Source organism: Haemaphysalis longicornis, unplaced genomic scaffold, assembly GCF_048455015.1.
Source record: "Haemaphysalis longicornis isolate Haplotype H1 unplaced genomic scaffold, Haemaphysalis longicornis Haplotype H1 scaffold_1, whole genome shotgun sequence".
In the NCBI taxonomy this organism is placed as follows: domain Eukaryota; kingdom Metazoa; phylum Arthropoda; class Arachnida; order Ixodida; family Ixodidae; genus Haemaphysalis; species Haemaphysalis longicornis.
This window is the reverse complement of record NW_027526203.1, coordinates 254,615,106-254,638,886: the sequence shown is the minus strand read 5'-3', so window position 1 is coordinate 254,638,886 and position 23,781 is coordinate 254,615,106. Positions and strand designations below refer to the sequence as shown.

General features: G+C 47.0%; 1 protein-coding gene across 1 annotated transcript in view; it reads left to right on the top strand.

Moving 5' to 3' along the window:
• LOC144144444 (lysosomal alpha-mannosidase-like) overlaps positions 1–23,781 on the top strand; it is a 522,591-nt gene that overhangs the window by 326,976 nt on the left and 171,834 nt on the right. The window contains exon 2 of the mRNA XM_077675887.1: positions 13,304–13,406. Coding sequence (XP_077532013.1) covers positions 13,304–13,406 — 103 coding nt within the window. The remainder of the gene's footprint in view (positions 1–13,303; positions 13,407–23,781) is intronic.

Below are 23,781 nucleotides of genomic sequence, written 5' to 3'. Positions count from 1 at the left end.
CGAAGAGAGCGTCGGGTAATTTGTGTAACATGGGAAGAGAAAGCTAGAGAAGAACCAAAGAGTACCCCCAAGTCTCGAATTTAGGTCCCACTCAGCAGTGCAGCGCTTCTAATTTCACAGAAACATTGCAACTGTTTCGTTGTTCTACTATTTTGAGGGGTTCAAAACCAACGATGGAATGACATGATATCAGCCTGAATAGAATTACAGTCCTGAACATTACGCAGGTCTTTAAATATTTTAATATCCTCAGCATGCAACAAAATCGAAAAGGTTTGACAGAAGCAACATTATTAGTGAAAACGGGAAAAAAGAAAGGGTCCCAGGACAGAGCCGTGGAGCACACCACTGGTTGCTTTGTACCGAAATGATGTATAAATAAATAAATAAATAAATAAATAAATAAATAAATAAATAAATAAATAAATAAATAAATAAATAAATAAATAAATAAATAAATAAATAAAGTAAATAAATAAGTAAATAAATAAATAAATAAAAAAATTTACAGTGTAGAAGAACAACCGTGAGTTCTAAGTGCTGGTACATTTACAAACAAAAGGACAACAACAATTACGGTCACATAACGCATAGGTGTTAGTATAGTAATTACACAGGGATTATATAACAAACTGAAGATGAGAAAACAATTCAGACGGGGACAGGACACAATACACAAAAATAGTAAGAGGCAAAATTATGCACTGTGCAAAAGAAGACACATAAACAACTAAGTAAAGACACAAGGGTTTAGAAACAAGAAGCTAAGAAGAATGAGAGTGAACCAAAAACAAGGAAGAACGTTGCAATTGTTAGTGTATGTAAAGGAAAGAGCGTGTACACGTATGTGCCATAGCAAGGGATGATTGCGAGGGTGGGAGAGCATATAACGACAGCTAAAATAAAATAATAATAACAACGTTAAAAAAGAAGCAGATAAGCCTCAGCAGGCATTGGAGCTGCTTGTGACAGCGGAGCTCATTCCGCCCGTCACATGTGGCCAGTATGCGGCAACCCGCAAGGAACCGAATCAGAACCGCGGTGCCCATACGCGAAGCGTGGTTGCGCGGCGTCCTGCTGCCCTGCGCCTGGCGGGACAGAGAAAGGGTGGAAAAGCTGAGTGCGCGGACGGGAGCGGCTCGGGACTTTGGGAGATGGCAGTCTGTTGGGGAACAAAGAAAAACGGGCACGTGCCTGTTTTATGACTGACCCGGGAATCGTTTCTTTACGAGAGGTTTATAGGCAGCACTCCCTTTACGACTGACAGCGCCGCTTCTCGAAGGGCCGGTCTCTCTGGCGCGTTTATTTGTCTCGCCGGATCTTGCACTGCACGCCTGTAGCAGGACTGCTGGTGCGCCTTGCAAAATCTAAAATATGGCGGCCTGAACTTCTTTTTCCTTTCGCCGGATAGATCGAGTGAACGAATACTCCCCGCATTTTACTTTTGGCTGTGCGCGTGTGACGTCCGTAGCAGTCAGTAATCCTCAACCTCAATAAAGTTTTACTAAACTGATCATCGTTGCTTTGTTGGATGTTCGTAATGCTTGAAAACAGCAACATTGGCTTTTGTAACCTTCTGCTTATACTATTAACGGGGATACTGTACCGACAATATTGCCGCGACCCAATGCATTGAATTTGTTTATGTTTTTGATTTTAAAGCCCGGCTGCGCCGGGCTGTGGTATCAGTGTCCCGATTGAAGCGCGTGTTTCATTCGGGAAACATTTCGGGAAACACCCGCGCCCAAAGATTAATGCCCGCAGAGTAGACGCCGCGGCATTCGATTCGCCGACTCTAGCCTGCGTACGTAACTTTGTTGACTGCTGCTTCACCGCCTGTGTATTCTTTGAGTTGTTAGGGGAGCACAAGTTCGCTCCAATAAGCTTGTTTTTCCTTAAGAAAACTGCGTCGTCTTTGGCTACATAACAATATATTTGCGGTGGTTTTCACAGATGCTATTATAAGTCAAATTCAGCGAGAGGGAGAGAACGAACATCGAAGCGTCAGTTACTCTTCTGGACCATCGAGATTCGCGGCTCCCTTTTTTCATCCTACGCGACAAAGCATGCGTGCACGCGGGTTCTTGGCCGAAGCTTGTGGTAATTTTGGATATAGCGTGTGCCACGTACGAGGAGACGTGCACACACCTGACGGCGATCGCAGGGCGGCACTCGAGCTGAGGAAAATCGCCCATTTTCGCCGCTCCTTATGGGCGATACTTGCGGCTCGCCTCGGTAATAGCCGTCAACGTGACGGGTCTCCATTTTGTTCTCTTTTTCTCCTCCGTCTTCCTTTAACATTGTACCGGGCGTAAAAAGCGTCCATCGCTCACGCTGCAGCGTCGCGTCTTGTATGCGTGTGAAGCAAACGAGGAAGAGTGCGGAAGTGCCGCCTTTCCATGATTTCTTCGACGTATGCACATTCCTGCAGCCATCTGCCCACAGCTAACATTTTAAAGTAACGTCCCGTCGCAACTAGCGTTTTCAAAGTAGCGTCCTGAATCGAGCCATGTTTTGGAATTTGGATTAGGCTCCTGGCCTACTACCATTCTGGGCTATCCGCATTCTCTTCTTCCTGATTTATTAGCGTTCTTAGTAAGCCGTGGTGGCTCAGTGCCTAAACCGCTGCTGAACATGAGGTAGCGAGTGCGGTTCCCTGGTGCGGCTGCTGTGTTTCTGACGGAGGCGAAAAATGTGGTTGATTCCTCTGTCATAGGTATCGGTGAAGCACGAAAGTGAAATGTGCAGCGAAATCTGCAGTGAAAGGAGCCTGATTTGCGGGATGGCGGCTGTCTTGTCGGCGTGCTTGGCGAGCGACGTCCTGCTAGCGGGTCGCTTCAGGAAAGGTCCGACCACTTCAATCCTGCTCTGTGGCGTATGCGGCAGACGGTTGCGTTGCGACGAGCTCAGCTTGCGGAACGCGAAAGGTAGAATTTGTAGCTTGAAATCAGTCGGCGTTCGCGCCATTCGCCCGTCGGCGTCGCTGCGACGCAGCTTACGCCAACTGTGGAAGCTATTTTAGCATAGCGGCTCCCGTACGGTACGCTAAGGTTAGCGGGTAGCGAGAGCGGACTGCGCATGCGCGCACGGGGAGTGCGAGGAGGTTGCCCCTCAGCGGAGGGAAAGAGCGGGCATGGCGAAGGCAGGCCGCGCGGAACTAATCCACCCCACCGTGACGAATTTGCTCTCCCCAGTCGCGCCCCGCTACCCGCCGCCGCAGCGTTAGCGGACGGAGCACGCTAAGCATAGCGGCTCCCGTCGCTGCGCTAAGGTTAGCGGGTAGCGGGACCGGACTGCGCATGCGCGCGTGGGGAGTGCGAGGAGGTTGCCCCTCAGCGGAGGGAAAGAGCGGGCATGGTGAAGGCAGGCCGCGCGGAACTAATCCACCCCACCATGACGAATTTGCTCTCCCCAGTCGCGCCCCGCTACCCGCCGCCGTAGCGTTAGCGGACGGAGCACGCTATGCTAAAACTCTCTATTGTCAGCAGTCCGCCCACGTGGCGCGGAGCGGCGTCAGCCTCCCAACTGTTTGCTGGGGCCCTATTCTCGACTGCACAAATTGCCGGCAATTCGCCCAAGTTTTTTTGCGTAAGCACGACGTAAGTAATCAGTGACGTGCTGTACCTATAGCTATGACGACATGCAGTGTAATTTGACGAGTCACTCATAAAGATCACTACCAAGGTATCAAATATTGTACAAGAAATATATAAAAACACTTGGCATGTACTATAAAAATTAAGACTGTAGCTGAGGCTGACAAGAAAAACACATTTCTGGAGGTCAAATTTGGCGTCAACATCACAAGGCGATCGAGTAACGTTGACCTAAAAGCGAGCGAAAGGCGGATGTCGAGCTAAAGAACATCACACAATTTTTTTAACGTATCTATTTATTTCTTTCAATCGCTTTTAGTAACATAGCTGGGCTCTCTGCTTCAATGCAGGCTTTGTTGCGTTATCACCTTCCCTGCCGCCACCGCCGCCACGCCATCGTCTGCTGCTATGTTACAAGTTTATGGCGTGATCACAGAAAAAAACGGCCGCGACCATCGCTTCTATGACATACATAAGAGCAGCGAAGCGCTGCGCCTGATAACCGCGGAGCGCACCGATGTCGCCGATTCACTCATTCGTCAAGCTCGACTTCAATCAGCGCTGTAATGAACCAAATAGTCACTTTTCTTTGTTATTTTTCTCTTGAGTTCGATCATGTGACCAACTCTATGATGTGACCCGACAGCTTACTAGGACGAGTACGGACAAATGCCGTGCATTGGGTTCTCTTTGTCATGGAGAGGCTTGTACTGCCCTCTTATGTTGCGGTTACGCCAAACAAATAATTTTTATTTTATTGCCAAACATAAAAGCAAAATACTGCACGTTATTTGTATGCTCCATGATCGCTGACTTGGAAGCAGTTGAAACTATAATTTGTTTGGGTAGGAAACATGCTTTAAGCAGCGCGCATGCGAAACTGCACCTGCTGCAAATTGTCGCACATTTCGAGGCGCCGTAGGCGGGGGCAATTTTTTTCCCTATTTTGCTTGTATTTTGCGACAAAAACAGCCGCCATTTTCAAGCTGTTACGTAACATTACGCCACTTTTACGCAGGCTGAAGTTGCCAATGCATGACGTAATCGTTCCCGCCAACTGTTTAAATTACGTCACGCCTTCTCAGCCAATCACAGAGGGTGTGTGTATTACAAGGAGTACTGTGGTTGAATAGCAAAGACAGGCTTACGTTGTCATGTGTAGGTAAATGAAATGTGTCAGTGACTATTTTTTTCTTGCTTTTTTGTTGTCTTACCTATATGTATTTGCCCCCCCTTATGTAATGCCTTCGGGCCCTTAAGGAACTAATAAATGAAATGAAATGTGTCATGTCCGCTGCATTTAGTCTGGTTTTTCATTGCCGGCCAAGAATTATCGCCTTTAGTAACGAGAAATAAGGCAAACTTTAGAACTGGTGTCCGTAAACGGCATGAAACGTCAAAATGACGACAACCCACACAACCGCTTTGTCAACCGGAAGCATGTGACCAAAATTCAAAGCCAATCAGAAAAGACTTCCGGCAAATTCCCTGATTTCCCGGGAATTTGTGCAGTCGAGAATAGGGCCCCTGGTCGCAAAACGCGATACCGACAAACCACCTCGCGCCGCTCCTATATATATGTATACACTGCAAGACAATCTCGGGCTTCAGCTTACCGCAATGCGCTCGAGTGACCAATTCATGTCGCCATCAAAGAAATTTGGCGAATGACAACAACGCGCATACCATTTGACTGAAAAATGCTATCTGCGCTGTGTTATCATTGTGCAATGAAGAACGTCATGCCTGCGCATGGTGCCACAGCGCACACCGAACTTTCGAGTTAAAATCGACACCGTCATTCGCCGAAATTTTATCGTTGGCTGCATGGATTTGCCAATCGGGTGCGTTGTAATGAAGATGAGCCACGAGGATTGCCTTAAAAAGGAAATGTTATTTCCCTCACTTCGCTTTCACCGTCTGGAAACTCATAAGTTGCACCGCGGACACTGTTCCTGTATACGGCGCATCCCCCTTTCTGACTGAGAGGGTGATTCAAGAAAGGTGCGCTTTTTCGTCAGGTATAATTTGCTTTTATTTATTTATTTAGGTACCCTAAGGACCCAAGCGGGGATTACATAGGGGCTTTCTCCGAAATATTATTCTTGGTTATACACACATCCGTGATTTAGCTTGCTACTTCACTGCGGCATATATGTCAGAAAGAAAAAGAGTATCACAGAAGAAAGAGGAGGAGGAGGTAGCCTTTATTGTGGCAGGAAGACTCTACGTCAAGTGGGGGAAGGGGAAGTAGAAGGTGGGGGGTTTGTAACTTGGGACGTCTTAAATGTGTACAGTTCGACCCAAAACAGGTGGGCTCCTTAAGAATGCTGAAGAGCCGCGTGGGGTGAGGAGAGCAGGCTCACGACTCTAGGCTGCTCGCGCTAGACCGCTTTTTAGGGAAAAGTGTGCAATTAAAGCCAGCATGGAGGGTTCCAGTGTACGAGGGTCGATGTAAAGAGAGGTTGTATTTGGAGGAGGCTTGAAGGTTCTGTAGCGCGCGAACTTCGGGCAGTGCCAAATTAGGTGCTGGAGATTGGCGGGAGTGGGGGAGGCGCAGATAGGGACATCGAGGCGGTAGAGACGGGGTGTACCATTTACGGAAGGTCTCAGGGGTAAGGCTAGCATTAGCAAAATATTTGTTTATGAAAATTTCGGCTGATCTTGGGAGCGGGGGCAGGGTGGATAAAAAGCCGGTTGGAGTCAGGACCTTGAGGCGGTCTTTTTTTTTCCTTTTTGTAACGTAGAAGCTGTATCGCTGGTGGTAATGTCTCAGTAGGTGGAGGAGCCAAGTCGGGTAGCAGCGGAGGACTAGAGGTTATACACTCCCGCGCAGCCGAGTGGGCTGCCTGGTTCCCCGGTGATGACTCCTCGTGTCCAGGTGACCAGTCGATGCGAACATGAATGCCTCTAGATTTCAAGATGGAGATCTGATGAATGATTTTGTTGGCGATGGTATTGGTCGACGTAGGACATTTTAGAGCCTGTAGGGCTTCAAAAGAGTCTGTCAGGATGCGTCTCTGGGAAGGCACGGAGGAGCGAAAGTCAAACATGAGGTAGTCTATGGTGAGCATGTCTCTGTGGTTATACAAGCAGGATCTACACGAAACCACTTGTCATGAAACTGCTAACTATCTTGAACAGCTGAAATTATTGGGGCTTACTCTCAATCAAAGATCGAACTGGGGCTTTACAAGCCGTAGCTATACAACTCGTCTATGAGGCACACCGTAGGGGAAGGCTACGAATTGATTTAGACCGCCCGGGAATCCACGACGTGAGGTGAACGAAATAACTTAATGCCAAAAACTGGATCGTGCTGGCTTTAAGTGTGCTGGTTTTAAGTTTTAAGCGTACTGGTTGAACATATTTTGAAGTTTATTCAAAGTGTAAACAATGCACGCAGCTACTGACAAATCAGACTGGTAATTTAAAAAAGGGCGTAATTCCTTCGCGTTAACGTCAACCCGGAAGAGGATATACAAAGGCCGTCCTCGATCACGAGGAACGTACTCGTCAATCTGAGAAATCGCTAGTTGTTCACGTAAAAACGCGCCTTAATAACAAAGAGAAATACATTTTGCTTCAATGGGGACGCCGTTTTTACTAACATCCCCTTAGAAACGCTCAGTACAGATAATAGTCCGCTGTCGCTCATGTAGTTCCCGTCCCGCAAAATACAAAATTCCCTCGAAGCATCTGAAGCTTACGTTTGTGAACTGCGACGCATTTGTGGCTGAAAATTTTGTAAAACGTTTATGTTAAAACACAAATCGTGGGGCAGGCGAAGGTGCATTCGCGTGCATGCACACTTCGCGTTGCAGAGGGCGGGCGGGCGTATGCGAGTTAAATAGTCCTTGCTTTTACGTACACAGAAAGCTAGCTATGTAGTGATCGAGCGTCGTACTTCAGCGCTACGGCGGAATAAAAAGTTCCAGCGATGGCTTGCACGCACACGCACACACACAAAAAAACGAGCTCTTATCACTGCTATGGATGCGCTCAGTGTTTTTTTTTTCTTTTTCTGTTCTAGCTGTCGTGTTTAGAAGTTTAAGCGCTCGAGCGCTGGTGTAAATAAAGAGTAAAGATGAGTGTCGTTTTTCTCCACCGGGGTTGAGCGGCGCGACACCGTGAGGGCGCACAGTCCCCCGGGGACTTCCTTCTCAAGCTTGAGGAGGACATAGAGGCGACAAACGGAAGCGCCACTTCGTCGTTGTCGGCCATGGGAGGACAGCACCAGAGCGCGGGATAAAGTTCCTTTCAGTCCAGTTTGTCTCGCTGAAAAAAAAGAATACAAACAAGCAAATAAGTTAGAGACCCTACGTTGTAACTTTGTTGTTCTTCCTCCTTCGAACACCGAAAATAAAAGCGCCGACAAAACAAAACGAAGGAGCATGAGAAAACCTATCGGTGTGTGTGTGTCGGTATTTTTTGTTTGCTTGCTGCGAAGGTTCAGCTTTAACGCAGGCGTCAGTTGGATTTTATGGCTATCTCAGATAGTAACTGTTATGCGCTTTCTATCTATTTATCGTTTACTTTCCGTTTCAAACCGAGCCAACCGAGTGTAGCGCAACATCCAACTTCCCCTTCCTCCTTTCACCAAGTTTTGGGCAAAATAAAGTTATTATCATCATCATAGCATTGTCTCCTAAGGCCCTATTCTCGACTGCACAAATTGCTGGCAATTAGCCCATGTTTTTTTGCGTAAGCATGACGTAAGCAATCAGTGACGTGCTGTACCTATAGCTGTGACGACATGCAGTGTAATTTGACGAGTGACTCATAAAGATCTCTACCAAGGTATCAAATATTGTGCAAGAAAGATATAAAAACACTTGGCATGTACTATAAAAATTAAGACTGTAGCTGAGGCTGACAAGAAAAACACATTTCTGGAGGTCAAATTTGGCGTCAACACCACAAGGTGATCGAGTAACGTTGATCCAAAAGCGAGCGAAAGGCGGATGTTGAGCTAAAGAACATCACACAATTTTTTTAACGTATCTATTTATTTCTTTCAATCGCTTTTAGTAACATAGCTGGGCTCTCTGCTTCAATGCAAGCTTTGTTGCGTTATCACCTTCCCTGCCGCCACCGCCGCCACGCCATCGTCTGCTGCTATGTTACAAGTTTATGGCGTGATCACAGAAAAAGACGGCCGCGACCATCACTTCTTTCACACATAAGAGCAGCGAAGCGCTACGCCTGATAACCGCGGAGCGCACCGATGTCGCCGATTCACTCATTCGTCAAGCTCGACTTCAATCAGGGCTGTAATGAACCAAATAGTCACTTTTCTTTGTTATTTTTCTCTTGAGTTCGATCATGTGACCCAACAGCTTACTAGGACGAGTATGGACAAATGCCATGCATTGGGTTCTCTTTGTCATGGTGAGGCTTGTCCTGCCCTCTTATGTTGCAGTTACGCCAAACAAATAATTTTTATTTTATTGCCAAACATAAAAGCAAAATACTGCACGTTATTTGTATGCTCCATGATCGCTGACTTGGAAGCAGTTGAAACTATATAATTTGTTTCGGTAGGAAACATGCTTTAAACAGCGCGCATGCGAAACTGCGCCTACTGCAAATTGCCGCACATTTCGCGGCGCCGCAAGCCGGGGCAATTTTTTGCCCTATTTTGCTTGTATTTTCGGACAAAAACAGCCGCCATTTTCAAGCTGTTACGTATCATTACGTCACTTTTACGCAGGCTGAAGTTGCCAATGCATGACGTAATCGTTCCCGCCAACTGTTTAAATTACGTCACGCCTTCTCAGCCAATCACAGAGGGGGGTGTATTACAAGCAGTATTGTTGTTGAATAGCAAAGACAGGCTTACGTTGTCATGTCCGCTGCATTTAGTCTGGTTTTTCATTGCCGGCCAAGAATTAAGCTTCTTTAGTAACGAGAAATAAGGCAAACTTTAGAACTGGTTTCCGTAAACGACATGAACGTCAAAATGACGACAGCACACACAACCGCTTTGTCAGCCGGAAGTACGTGACCAAAATTGAAAGCTAATCAGAAAAGACTTCTGGCAAATTGCCAGAATTGCCGGAAATTTATGCAGTCGAGAATAGGGCCCCTGGTGGCGTCAATTAACGCCATCACATTGTAGTTCCTTTAGCGCATAGAGAACGAAACCAAAACTACTAGTTTTGGGGGGAATTGTCCTTCCATGATGCCTATTGCGATAGATATCACTGTTGTTTCATTTCAGTGGAGCTACTCGCTACAAAAAAGAAAAAGCTGCGGTGAAGTCGAAATTACGACACTGAGGCTAAAAAATGGCGGTCTCAGTTTTATTCCCAAGCTTGTAAATCTATCAATACGCGCACTACGAAGCTGAATTTTTGTTTTTAGGATCATGTAGTGTCAACGTTTAGGAAAATGTGCAAAAGTGATGTCATTGCTCTACACAAAATTTTTAATTGCCAGATGTCATAATTAATTGCCTCATTATAAATATGTTACTACTTTTACTTCCAGCTCTATTTTTCGTTTGTGGGCCTATGGGACCCTAAAATTTAAGAAAACACACAGAAAATACTGTTTTGCTTGAAATAAAAAAATCAGGGCCGAAAGGGTTAAGGACGGTTGCTGAAATCCGACCATGTGATATAAAATGGTAGGCCACTGATGAACCGTTACAGGTGACGTTCTAGATTCACAAGATGGCTCGAAATGTCAAGGCATGAAGTATATCGACGTCTTTAGCAGCATGGACATGTACACACTCTTTTTAACTTGCGGTTAAAGACAAATTGCAAGCTATTTCGTTCGAAAGCGCTCATTCTCATTTGTGGCTTGTTTGGCTTTCATCGGGTAGATCGGGCATTGGCGATAGCTTTTTGTCAGTTAAATAATGGAGCTCTGGCTACATCGCTTCCAGTATTAGCATAATGCGGCTTGTCTGCAAGATCGGTGCGTGAGGCGCAAGCCTTATCAACGCCAGAATGCTAGTGGCGCATTCCATTCCATTCGTGGCTACGGTACCGTGGCTTGCGCAGGGTAGACCGAGGATGTGCGATAGTTTTTCTTGACTCAAATAAGGGGGCTGTGGTTACATCGCTTGTAGTAATAGCATAACTGTCCTCGGCTCCAAGATGAGTGCGTAAGAAACAAGCGTTACCACGGCTCAAATATCTCACATACGGCCAAAACTAAACACACTCGGCAATATCCGTTGACAGCCTCTGTTAGTAACGAATTCAAGGTCCCCGCCTCTTCTGGCGTACGTCGTGCGGTTGGGTGCTTGGGTGCTGGTGTTCTGTTTTGAAAGTCTATGGTTCGAATCTTGGCTGTTTTTGTTGTTGTTGTTTTTATTGCAATGAGCGTTTCATCAGCTTTTTTTTTTTTTCAAGGCAAACAAGAAGTGCCCGAGTACCTTGCCTTTTAACCTATAAATTGACGTTCGACAGTAAACTCAGTATCAAGGCAGCGCTGAAATTTGCTTTGACACTTTGAATTTATTAAGCTGCAGTTGGTGCATAACATCAAGGTTAAATATAGTAGCAAGTAAAGTTGCGCGAAGCGCGTCTTCGTTCATCATCCTATCTTATTTTTTTTTTTTTCAGATTTGACGGTAATGACTTGCTTGAAATACATTTCGCAGCATGTCAATATTTGCCCGCAAATATTTTTTTTTATTTGCTAAAGCTAGGGTCTTGATAACTGCATTTCAACAATCCACAATAACGGCTCATAAACGACTTTAATAGGATGGCATGGTTAATACAAACGTGTCCAGCAACGTACGCCGCCGCAGCGGCTGGCGCGCGACTTCGCCGGTCTCATGCGGTTTCTCGCCCTCTCCCGCGTGTCCGCGCGTTGTCGCCGAACGACGCCGACGCTCGTGCGACGCGTGATTGCGCGTCCATGTGGTTAGGGCTTAAGGTTCCGTTTAAACATTGAAATTGCATTGACTGTAGGTTTTACTTTTTTATGTTACCAGGAAGGTAATATCTCATTGAACCTGGGGATTTCACCTATTCCCAAACTAACCTCATCGTAAGCACGCACGGGGGTATTATATTGCGTGCTGTGAAGTGCGGGAATGGCCGCTGTATTATAATTGTGGCATGATTACTAAATGTTTCGCCTATTCATAGTTATCATCTGTTCGCTTGTTTGTGCGAATAGACGACACGAGCAATGGGGAAGGCACGCAGAGGGAACGCTCTGTTGTGCCTGGATGTTAAGCACGAAAGTGACGGCTATGGTCCCTTCCAGAGCACCACCATGCCTTCCTACGCCACCGTAGACGCTGAGCTCAGGATGAGGCTGCCAGAGGTACTTCCCCGCCGATTAGCGACATTACATTACCGACTTCGTCTCAACGCAGCGCTTGCGAAGTCATACCTTTTTCGACTTGGTGTCACCACGAGCCCTTACTGCGACAACTGCGGATCGGTGGAAACCGTGGAGCATTTGCTGTTGGAATGTTCCGCATATATACACGCAAGGTGCAGTCTTGTGCAGAAACTAGAGCGCCTCAGCCCAGGACCAATGACCTTGGAAGTACTTCTTGGTCCATGGTTATCTCCACCAGCTCAACGCACAGTACTTGCGGCGTTGTTCGACTATCTGGACGGATTGGCGTCATTGCAGTGATTTAGAGTTTAGAAGACAGACAGACTTTTTAATCACACTACTCGCAAACTGAGCGTCATTTTTTTGTTATTTTTCTGTCTTCTTTTATTTCTTCTCTTTCTTTTCTTCCTCTTTCCTCTGCCCTGTAACCTATGGGGCCTTTTTCCCACCTCCCCCTTCCCCCGCCGAGTAGCATGTCGGTGTCGAAATTCCGGCAAACATCTCGGCTTTCTCTTCTAATAAAGTGCCTTCTCTCTCTCTCTCTCTCTCTCTCTCTCTCTCTCTCTCTCTCTCTCTCTCTCTCTCTCTCTCTCTCTCTCTCTCTCTCTCTCTCTCTCTCTCTCTCTCTCTCTCTCTCTCTCTCTCTCTCTCTCTCTATATAGGACTAAGACCGAGTTGCTGGGCTGTACCCTACGAAGCGATCATTCATCTGAGGGTCGTTCAACACGGTGCGAATTTGCCTGCGAATGCGTGGCTGCGGCACCGCTCGTGCGGCGGAGCGATCAATTTTTGCTGTTGCGGCAAACTGCAAAATCTTTGGGACGGTCGAACTTTTCGTGGGTACGCAGCTTCAGCAGCGTATAGTCCGGCATAGTGAACGTCACGGTTTCACAGTGAGTTTCCGGCTTAAATAAATTGCGCAAAACGTACGATGTTCCTTTTCGATTTTTTTTTTTTTTTTTTTTGAGGAGCACCAAAAGCTTCACCCGCGACAGGCATAATTGGGTCTGCATGCAAACGACGTGTTTCCTAAATGCGAAAACAGCTTCCTAGCATTGTGGAAGGCACGGCGAATTTCGCAAGAGCGGACATTCACTCCACCGAATTCGAAAAGAAAAAAAAACGCACCATATAGTGCCGGGCTTCAGGCGTCTTCGAGAAGCGAATTCAACGCACACTTTCTAGCGGTCCCTAGAAAGGATAGCTCTGTACAGCGATGAGCGTTCTGCACACTGCGGCGATGGATCGGTGTACGCGGTGGGGTAGAGAACGTAGTTTTAGAACAGCGCATCAGTTTTTGACATGGAATCTGCGAGGGAGGCCGTGTCCACGGTTACCACAGCGCCCCGAGAGCGTCCTTTCTCCTCATTGTCCACGCTCTTCCTTCGCAGGCCTGCCACGCAACCAAGCCGGGCTTCCTGAACGTGCACATCGTGAGCCACACTCACAACGATGTCGGATGGGTCCACACGGTCAACTTCTACTACAACAACTGTGAGTTGTGACCCCCTTACATCAGAAAAGACGTCATGTACAGACTGCTTGCCCAGCGTGTTGGCTTTAAGTTCGTTGCTCCATAGGCATCGCCGGTAAATATGACGCTTTGTGATCCTACACCTATAGCCGTCGGCTGTGTATGCAGCGATTTAGGAGCATACGTGGCGTAACTTGAGACCAGCCTGTATGGCTCCTTTGTAGTGCGCCTAGATCAAATGCACGACTGTTGTGATGTTATTTTTGTTCCTGAGATACTGCTGCCTTAACGCGGTACTACGAACTTGTCTTCAGCAGCGCTCACTTCACCCGCTCTGCATCTAGGAACTATGATCTGTGAGCTGATTGTTGTTGGATCGGTGGCATTAGAATTGCTTGCAGGGGCCCCCATGCAGACAAAATACGTTTTTTTATTCAAAATATTTGGTGTAATATAGTGCCACGTACCCAGCGCTTGTCCTGCAGCAGGTGATGCTTTATTCACTGATAAATTAATCAATTTAAGTTAAAAGTTTGATTAGTGACGTCTGACATGGTGTAACAAGGAAGTGCCTTCAAGCGAGTGCGCTGTTCAAGTGCACTGTTCAGTCTGCAGCGGACTGCGGAGCCTTGTTTACCGTCAGTTCCCCTAGATGGCACCACCATACTGCTCTGCCCTGCTATTCGCCTTTGCTTTGTTTTTGACTGTATTTGCACCTGGCTTATTTTTGTTATGGTTGAGACTTGTACGAGTTGGTGCATAATTACAAAGAGGCGAACAGCGCAACACAGATGAAACACAAGAAGAAGAAAGTGACAACCGCGAGTGAGAACCAGCGCTCGTGGTTGTCACTTTCTTCTTGTTGTGTTTCGCCTGTGTTGCGTTGTTCTCCTCTTTGTTTAGTAACGGTAGGTAATAATCGTTTTGGGAAACATGGGGTATCTTCGACAAACAGGGTCACGTAAAACACTGTCGCTTACGTCAACCGGCCAGTGTCGTGTGAGAAAACCCCAAAGCACCACACTGCTGTGCAGCTATAACAAGCATAGTGCTCGCAGTATCAACAGCAGTACGCACTGGTACTTATATGTTTACGTGTACTTTCGTCACTTCCATGAATTGCCCCAGTTATCTTACTGCTATAAAATCAATATGATTCACACTTAAGCGAAAATAGCTCGTTCCTCCAGCCTATAAATCTGCGTAATTTGCGTTTGCTTTTGCCGGCCTCATCCAATCACACGGCGGTGCATATGACGTCAAATGTTCTAGTGCGGGAAATGAGCTAGCGAGTCGCATTGCCATTCTCTTTTTTCCTGATTATATAACTTATTTGAGCGAAGTTTACGTTAAAAGTGGCGTCAGCATGATTATAACGAGGCAATCTTTCTAATGAACCAAACTTATGTTTTGTCTGTGTGGTCCCCTTAAGCGTACGATTGAGCAATGATTAGTATTAAAGAAAATCCACCCTTTAATAGTATGATTAATCATCACAGCATGGGGCAAGACCTGTGGGAGCAGAATGTTTTCGAAAGACGCCATTCCATCCGTGTTAATGGCCGAGATTCACCCTTCTGAGGGGATAAGATCAAGATTCTACAGTAGTGTTCCCACGAGCTGACCAATCATCGAGTAAGAGCAAGCTACAAGAAAGCTCACAGACTTTATTGTCTGTGTGCCTACAGGCGTGATGACAATCGAACAACTACTGAAGGGCATGCGCTTAAAACTGCATTTTTGGCTATCCGTTACAGTTTGAAAATGGAAACTGTGTGTTAGACCGCAGGTCTAAATGAAAAGAGAAAGCCGGAGGGTGAATGGGTTCCTTAATCTGTCTACCAACTTTCGATTTATTGATTGATTGATTGATTATGAGGTTTAACGCGCCGACACTACACAGGCGATGAGGCGCGCCGTAGTGGAGGGATCCAGATTACTTTTTACCGCCTGGGGACCTTTAACGGGCTCCGAAAGCTCGAACACACGAGCGTTTTCGCTTTACGCCTCCATTAGAAAAGTGGCCGCCGCGGCGGGGAACTGAACCCGCTTCCTTGGGCCAACTTACGACCCAATTTTTTTAGACAGTTTTAATAGCGGTAGATTTTTATGTGGAAATAATTAGGTTGGTAAAAGGGACGAGTTGGTTAAGACTCATTTCTTTGAAACAGCGCGTTACTAGACAGGGAGATAAATGAAGGGGTACACGAAACTTTTAACTGAATGATTGCTGCAGATTTTTACGTGGAAATAATTAGGTTGGTAAAATGGACGAGTTGGCTAAGACTATTTTTTTTTAAGACAGCGCGGTACTAGACGGGGAGATAAATGAAATGGTACACGAAACTTTTAACTGAATGTTGAAGTTTGAGCTGAAAAATGTACGCTGTCTTTACGCGCGCGCGCGCACGTGCGTGCGTACGTGCGTGCGTGTTTATCGAAATAATTAGGCGGGAAAGCCCAATGTGCAATGCACATCTCCTCACAGACACACCCAACTGCTTCCTTGGAGCGTCTGGGGTGAAATGGAGGATGAGGAGGAGCCATTTGAGGCAGAGAGAAGGCACTGGGAGGGAAAATGGGTTGCGAGCTGTCAGCGCGCTCTTTTACCTCTGCCCCAGTGCCTTCCCGTTGCGTTCTCTCGACGGCCGCCCGGTGCGTGCATTGCCCTTTGCCGCTCTGCCCTCGCGCTGACGCCGAGTTTCGCAAGGCCGCACCTGGTGTACGACCGGTCGGGCGGGCCGTTCGGCTAAGACAAGCTCTCGGGCTTCTTCGTTTAGACATAGTTAGCGGGAACACAAACGGATTTCTTTTTCGCGATGCTTATAGTGGAGACCTATTTGCTTCGTCGAACTCCAAGGCCGTGTTGATTCCGATGCTGGTACTATCTGGCTGCAGGCACACGAGAGAGGCCAAGGGGAGATCTGGCCCACCTTTGCTTCTTTCGTAGGCCTTCAAGGCGGGCAGGACCACACCCTGAATTCGAGGAACTGTCACTTCGCTGCATTCACACACGTCTATAGCCATTTTTAAACTCACCTTCACCATCTGATGCCGGATTAGACACAATGTAATATTTTAGAACAAAATTATTTTGTTTTCTTCTGTGTTTGCTGTAAGTACGCCTACTTCGTAGTTTCAGGGCTTAGCGAATGAAAAGAAAAGTTGGGGTTAGATGCAAGAAAACAGCTTAGCGTCCCGAATGAGTACGGTTGAGCGCGGCCGGCAGGACAGGGGGGCAACGGACACTGCCGCAAGTACAGACCTGCCCCGCGACTTGTTTTGTTTCCAGTCCTGGGTTCCATGCCATTCCAATATCAAATGGAGGAGGTCTGCCGTAGCGTCAGAGCAGGTGGGGCGTATGATTGTTCTGCGGGGGTCCTTTTCCATCCATGCGTGCGGACTCGCGTGAGGGACACATCTAACAGGACCCTCCGTTTGGACAGCTTCCTCTTCCCTGATGAGGTCTCGAGGAACTGGAACTGCACGTGGTAAGACGATGACTAGAGTTCGGTGTCAGAGGTTTTATTTACCCGCCAACAGATCTCTTGGGAGAAGGGCAGAAGATGACAGGACCGAGAAATTATGCACGTAATGCTGACGGTAATACTGGCGTGACCGCGCACCCATGACACAAGCACGATTGACGATGGTGGATACGTTGGGAGAGGAGTGGAGCCTGGGAAAATTGTTTGACCTAGAGAGAAGGGCGAATCAGAAAACCTTATTGTGCAAACAGCCCTAGACCGGATCCTCGTGACGTAGCCTCTTCATTAGGAGACAGCTGATCTGTAATACTCCAAGAGGTTTTCACGAACCCGGAGTCAGTGGGCCGTTGTCAATAGCTCATGACCCGTTGCCAGCCGGTCCCCCCTAGGAAGTGATGCTCCACAAAAATGCCCAGATAACTCATCTTGGAGGACAGTGTCCATAATTTTCTGGAACCAGAGGCTAGAATTTTTCCAACCTAATGGAAGTTAGGTTGGAAAAAATCTTCGTCAGGTTGTATCTGTACGTACCTAAATGAGCTACGGAAGCAGTGAAGCGCTTGTATTTTCTTGAAGCGATACGTACCGATTCCCTTTGCACAGATGTAGTCGAACAAACCAGGAGGAACCGTCTGTCTTATTGATGGCATCATCTATTCCTGCCATTGGTTATGAAAGCAAGTCCGCCTAGGAGTTCCCAAGTCTGTAATCGGTGCACATCCTGTATGTACCATTATCCTTGGGGACAGTAGGGATTGATGACGCTAATGCCGGTACTGATGGCCGGATAGTGCGATGCTCTGATAGTCTTTGCAGTTAGGATCTTCGCCACTTTTTGCATGACATGCCATGCGGGTTTGTTCCGTCGTTAGTAACGGTACTGTCGTTTGTAACATGTAACGACAGCCAAGCCTAACGACATGCCAAGCAACGTCAGATTTATTGCCCGTCGAGCTGCGGGTACCTGTTGGCTGGGCGCCACTAGATCTCATAGCGTGACGTTAGTCCTAACGTCCGGCCACTGCATACCCGCGTCGCCCTTCTTCCTGCTGCACATCAACCTTTGCGCAAGCGACTTATAAACCAGAAAATACGAATGACCAAGTGTCTGAGTTTCTACATCCGCGGAATCAGCCGAGGTAGGCTAATAGGGCTTTCGCACTAAAAAAGTAAAGGGGGAAGGCGCAACCGGAAAATTCAAAGGAACTAAATAAAACAGTAATAAGGGAACAACGATCAAGGAAGCAAGGAAGGAAAAAAATACATGCATGAATTGCGCAGAAAGAAAGCAGAATGGAAGAAATATGGAAATAAAAAAGAAAAATAAAGAAGGAAGGAAAAAGAAGTAAAAGGGGGGGAAAAAAAAGGAAAGCAGACCTTTCTGCAGTCCTGGACGAGCCAACGTTATGGCGGCCGCGCCTTTCCGACCTTTGATCGACGCGCGCTTGCTTAAATCGATGTTCGCCGCCTAAGTGCGCTGCCGCACGCAATTCACACCCGAGAAGCACCGGTAACGAGTGGTGAAAACTGGCATCCCTTACCACAGACGACCCATTCCTTTCCCGCACCCTCCAAACTCTCTCTCTCTCTCTCTCTCTCTCTCTCTCTCTCTCTCTCTCTCTCTCTCTCTCTCTCTCTCTCTCTGGCTTTTGCAAGCAGCTTTTTATGGAGCTATACTAGGAACACTGCGTTCGAGTTGTGTAAGCGGTGGTGCACTTTGCTATGTCCGTCAACGATTAAGGAAGCAGCGGCACCAGAACCATGGGCGCTACGTTGCTGCGCCTTATTTTAGGGTATGTCAATGTAGAAGACGTATACAGGGTGAGTCACCAGGCGTCCGTTCATCCCCCTAGAGCCCTTCATCCCATACACCGGCGTTACTCTGTTCCGTAATATTTCCGAGCGCTGAAACCAAATGCTCTGAAATCAGTCGATACTTTTGGATGGTCGGAATTTCATATTTATGTCACTGCGTTATTATTATTCTATATTTGCCAAGCGTGTGCAGAATTGATATTGGTTATCTCTGCACTCTAAGAAAATGCCCGTGGGTGTGAATTACCACAAAAATAATGTGCAGTGGTTGGTCCTAAGGGAGAAAATTTTGCGCGTGACGATGCCGAACATATGATTGGACTCAAAAATTTGATCCTGGCTGTTACATCACGCAACGCAAAATGTCATTGACGCGTGGCGTAACAACGCAGAACATATTTTTCGAGTCCAATCTCATGCCGGGCCTCGTTATTGCCTTACTTTGCCCCTCTTGTCGCAGTCGTCGGTCTTTTAGGTGCATTGTGGAGAACCAGACTCACGGACTTTTTCTAGAATGGAACAATTTGAAAGCACTTTTAAATGGTCTTCCACCGCTGACAATAAATCTTCCAATGGTCTTCCACCTCTCGCATTTGTGCCTGAAAGCACGAAACGTATGGTTGTCGCCAGCACAGAGCGGCACTGTGCAATTTGCTCGCCGCAGCATAAACATACCTCTTCTGGTCTCTGTTTTGCTTGTATTGCAGTTTTGTTTACGAATTTGTAGCTGCAATTGAAGGGAAGCCCACCAATAGCCGCGATGCGGCCTGAGTGACGTCACTGCTACTCAAGAAACTTAAAAACTTCAAATGCCTTGAAATGCTCCAACCTCAGCAGCTGTAAAAGGATGATGGAGGGGGAGCCTGTCTCGTGCGCATATATATATATATATATATATATATATATATATATATATATATATATATATATATATATATATATATATATATATATATATATATATATATATATATATATATATATATATATGTGTGTGTGTGTATTCAGACATTACGGAACCAGGGGGTAGATGAGCATTATGTAAGAATACTAGAGGATATCTACAATGGGTCCACAGCTACCATCATCCTCCATAAGGAGAGCAGTAAAATACCTATAAGGAAGGGTGTCAGACAAGGAGACACAATCTCTCCAATGTTATTCACAGCATGCTTACAAGAAGTATTCAGAACGTTGGATTGGGAACAGGTGGGAGTAAGGGTTAATGGAGAATACCTCAGTAACTTCAGATTTGCTGATGACGTTGCCTTGCTTAGTAACTCGGGGGACGAATTGCAAAGCATGCTTTCCGCACTGGGCGAACAGAGTAGAACCGTGGGCCTGAAAATGAATATGCAGAAAACTAAAGTAATGATCAATAACCTCGGGACAGCACAGCAGTTTGAGATAGGTGGCGAGGCAGTGGAAGTGGTAAGCGAATATATCTACTTAGGCCAAGTTGTGACCCCAGATCCCAACCATGAGGCAGAGATAATTAGAAGGATCAGAATGGGGTGGGGTGCATATGGCAGACATTCTCAGATAATGAATAGCAGCCTACCATTGTCGCCGAAGAAGAAAGTGTATGACAGCTGCATCTTACCGGTACTCACCTATGGGGCAGAAACTTGGAGGCTCACTAAGAGGGTTCAACTTAAATTGAGAACGACTCAGCGGGCAATGGAGCGAAAAATGATAGGTGTAACATTACGGGACAAGAAGAGAGCGGAGTGGGTCAGGGAGCAAACTGGTGTTAGACATATTAGTAGAAATTAAGAAGAAGAAATGGACGTGGGCAGGGCATGTAATGCGAAGGCAAGATAACCGCTGGTCATTAAGGGTAACAGAGTGGATCCCTAGAGAAGGCAAGCGTTGCAGGGGGCGGCAGAAAGTTAGATGGGCAGATGAGATTAAGAAGTTTACGGGGATAAATTGGTCACAGTTGGCACAGGACCGAGGTAATTGGAGAATAATGGGATAGGCCTTTGCCCTGCAGTGGGCGTAGATAGGCTGATGATATATATATATATATATATATATATATATATATATATATATATATATATATATATATATATATATATATATATATTTATATATATATATATATATATATATATATATATATATATATATATATATATATATATTTATATATATTTATATATATATATATATATATATATATATATATATATATATATATATATATATATATATATATATATATATATATATATATATATATATATATTGGAAATGAGGGGCTCGTTGAAAATAAGACAGAAATAAAGTTTGGCAGTCAAGAAAACCTCGGAAATCGAAGGGGAGGATGTGGTAGGTCATTGAAACAGATAAAGAATTTGGAAAGAAAGAAAGTGGAGAAAAAATGCCCGCCAGGTGGGATCCGAACCCACGACCTCCAGAATACCGGTCTGGTGCGATTACCACTACGCTACCGGCGGGGCTATTTTCCCCCTCCACTTTCTGGGGTATTTATGTCAGTGTAATTTTTTCCTGTGCTTGGGGGTGGTAGCCAGTATACTGAAAGTATACTGTTCTTGCAAATGGGGCTGTTGAATCTCCCGATGGGTGTGCGCCAATCAGTCACCATCATCGTGTAGACCGTGTCATTAAATCTGTCGTCCCCGCGAAGGGCAGCCATGGCCCAGGTCTCGCTTCTCTCGTTCTTCCGTTAACAGTGTTAGTAAAGTTGTCGTCCCCGCGAAGGGTAGCCATGGCCAAGGTCTCGCTTCAGTCGTTCTTCCGTTAACATTTTCTGGTGCCGTTAAACCCGGGAGGATGACCGCACGCGACGACGAAGGAGACCACCTACGTCCCCTCCGGCTTGAGGTACCTAGAACCCCGCGATTTCGACTGTTCCGCTGATCAGCCCCGCCCTCAGCCGGAGGTCGGCATGGCTGGCCCTGACCGCCCACCTACGACTGACCGGAACCTCCAACGGGACGCAGATACGCACCGTCACGTCCAGGGTACCCCGCTTGGGAGCAACTGTACTTCCCCCGAGTACCAAGCTGGTGATGACCTGGACACCCTGCGTTCGTTGCGGAAGGTTCTGCGCGCTGCGGTCTCGAGGCTGCTAAAGGCAGCGACTGAGCTCCGGCAAGTTCCGTCACCGTCTGCGTTGGACTTGCAGTTGGCTATTAACGAGCTGGAAAAGAAGGACACTGAACTTAACGAGCTGAACATGGCGATAGGTGAGCTTCTCGAAGGAGATGAGTTTGAGCATGATTTTTACGACGTAATGCACTATCAGGAAAGGATATGCGGAGCCCTCAGTCGGTTGCGATCGACTTTGAACGATCTGCGGGCAGCCGGCATTAATGTTACCGGAAAGAGAACTTCACACCGTCCACACGACACCTCCCACGTCAGCTCGCACACGTCGACTTCGCGAGTTGTGCTGCCGATGCTGCAGGTTTCAACCTTCAACGGTGAGCCACGTGGGTGCAAGGGGTATCGGTGCCGTGTCGAGACGACGGCCCACAGCCACGTACCAGATATTGACAACGCGAGAGCCAGCAGCGAGGTAGCGTCGAGCGTTCAGGCAAAGAACAACTGTGAAGAACGCGAGGCCACGCCAGCCGCATACAAGGACAACTCCGCTGCTCCCGTCCAAGTACATGACAGAACGCGTGAAGTAAACGGCGTGAACGAAATCATAGAGCAACTATCGTGTGAGCCTCAGTTCGAGTACACCCTTTTTCCGAACTTCTTGAGGGGTGAAGCGTTACCGGAAATTTGTGAAAACCGGCTAGCACCAAACGTTGCAGCAGCGCGCGAGGTCGCACCCATCCAGGAGTCTGAGCCGTTCCATCCACCTGAAGGCCTAGAAGCGGAATCACGCTGGCTGATCGCTTCGGCTGCGTATGAAGAAACCGTAAAGCCGTATTGTGACCGAACCCCAAGCACAAAAATAAGTACGGTGGAATCGCAAACTATCGAAAAGCGAATCCGAGCCAGGCACAAGAGCCATTTGCGAACACCGCTAGACTCGCTGCTCAGGGGGGACCGCAACACCGAAAAATGGATAATTTACCGACACCGCTCCCACTACACTTTCTACAGACGACCTGCTGGATTCGCGAAACGTTTCAGCGAGCTGGACGCCTAGTTTTGGCGCCGTTCCCCTCGGCTTGGCGGCGCCATGCTCTGCTGAAAGTTGTACGACGGCAGATGCACCGTTGGAAACGCAAGAGGGGAAAGCACTTCATGACAGCTTTACACGGATTCAAGTTGCGAAACGAAACCGAAACATTAGGATTGTGGACTTCTTGTTCATCCTCGCAGCAATTTTCTCGCGTGCGGAGGGACAGGTATGATCAGCCGTTTTGAGCCGACGAAGAATTTGGCGACATTTGGGCACCGTCATGATCGTGTCAGCCTGCGCATCCAAAACAAGCATTCGTTCCCTGGAGGTCCAAGGCACCCCGACTATCAAGACTTTCTAGGAGTCCGCTGGAAGTTGAGAAGCAAAAGGAGACATAACAGAGACTCAACGAAACTGGCAAATCTAGATGGGCGACCCAGCGTGGAGAAGTCGAAAATATGTCAGGACCGGAGCAACAGCGCGTGTCTGCAAGGAGCCCGAGGATCCACTCAAGCTTTTTAATGGACGGTGGGACTCAGTTCGGGCATCGCTCGAAAAGAAACGTCAGAGAACCACGGCGATTTTTGGTTGAGACGCAGTAACAGCGCAGTAACAGAAGCCAGGATGTTGCGGGCGCGGGAGGATGTTGAATCTCCCGATGGGTATGCGCCAATCAGTCACCATCATCGTGTAGACCGTGTCATTAAATCTGTCGTCCCCGCGAAGGGCAGCCATGGCCCAGGTCTCGCTTCTCTCGTTCTTCCGTTAACAGTGTTAGTAAAGTTGTCGTCCCCGCGAAGGGTAGCCATGGCCAAGGTCTCGCTTCGGTCGTTCTTCCGTTAACAGGGGCTATTGATAAGTAATCTACTCAAAATGTATATCCATGTGATGAGACGTATATATATATAAGCTTGAGGTCGAAATCCTTTTTTTTTTGAACTTGAAAACTATTATTATTATTATTAACTAATCTAATCACAG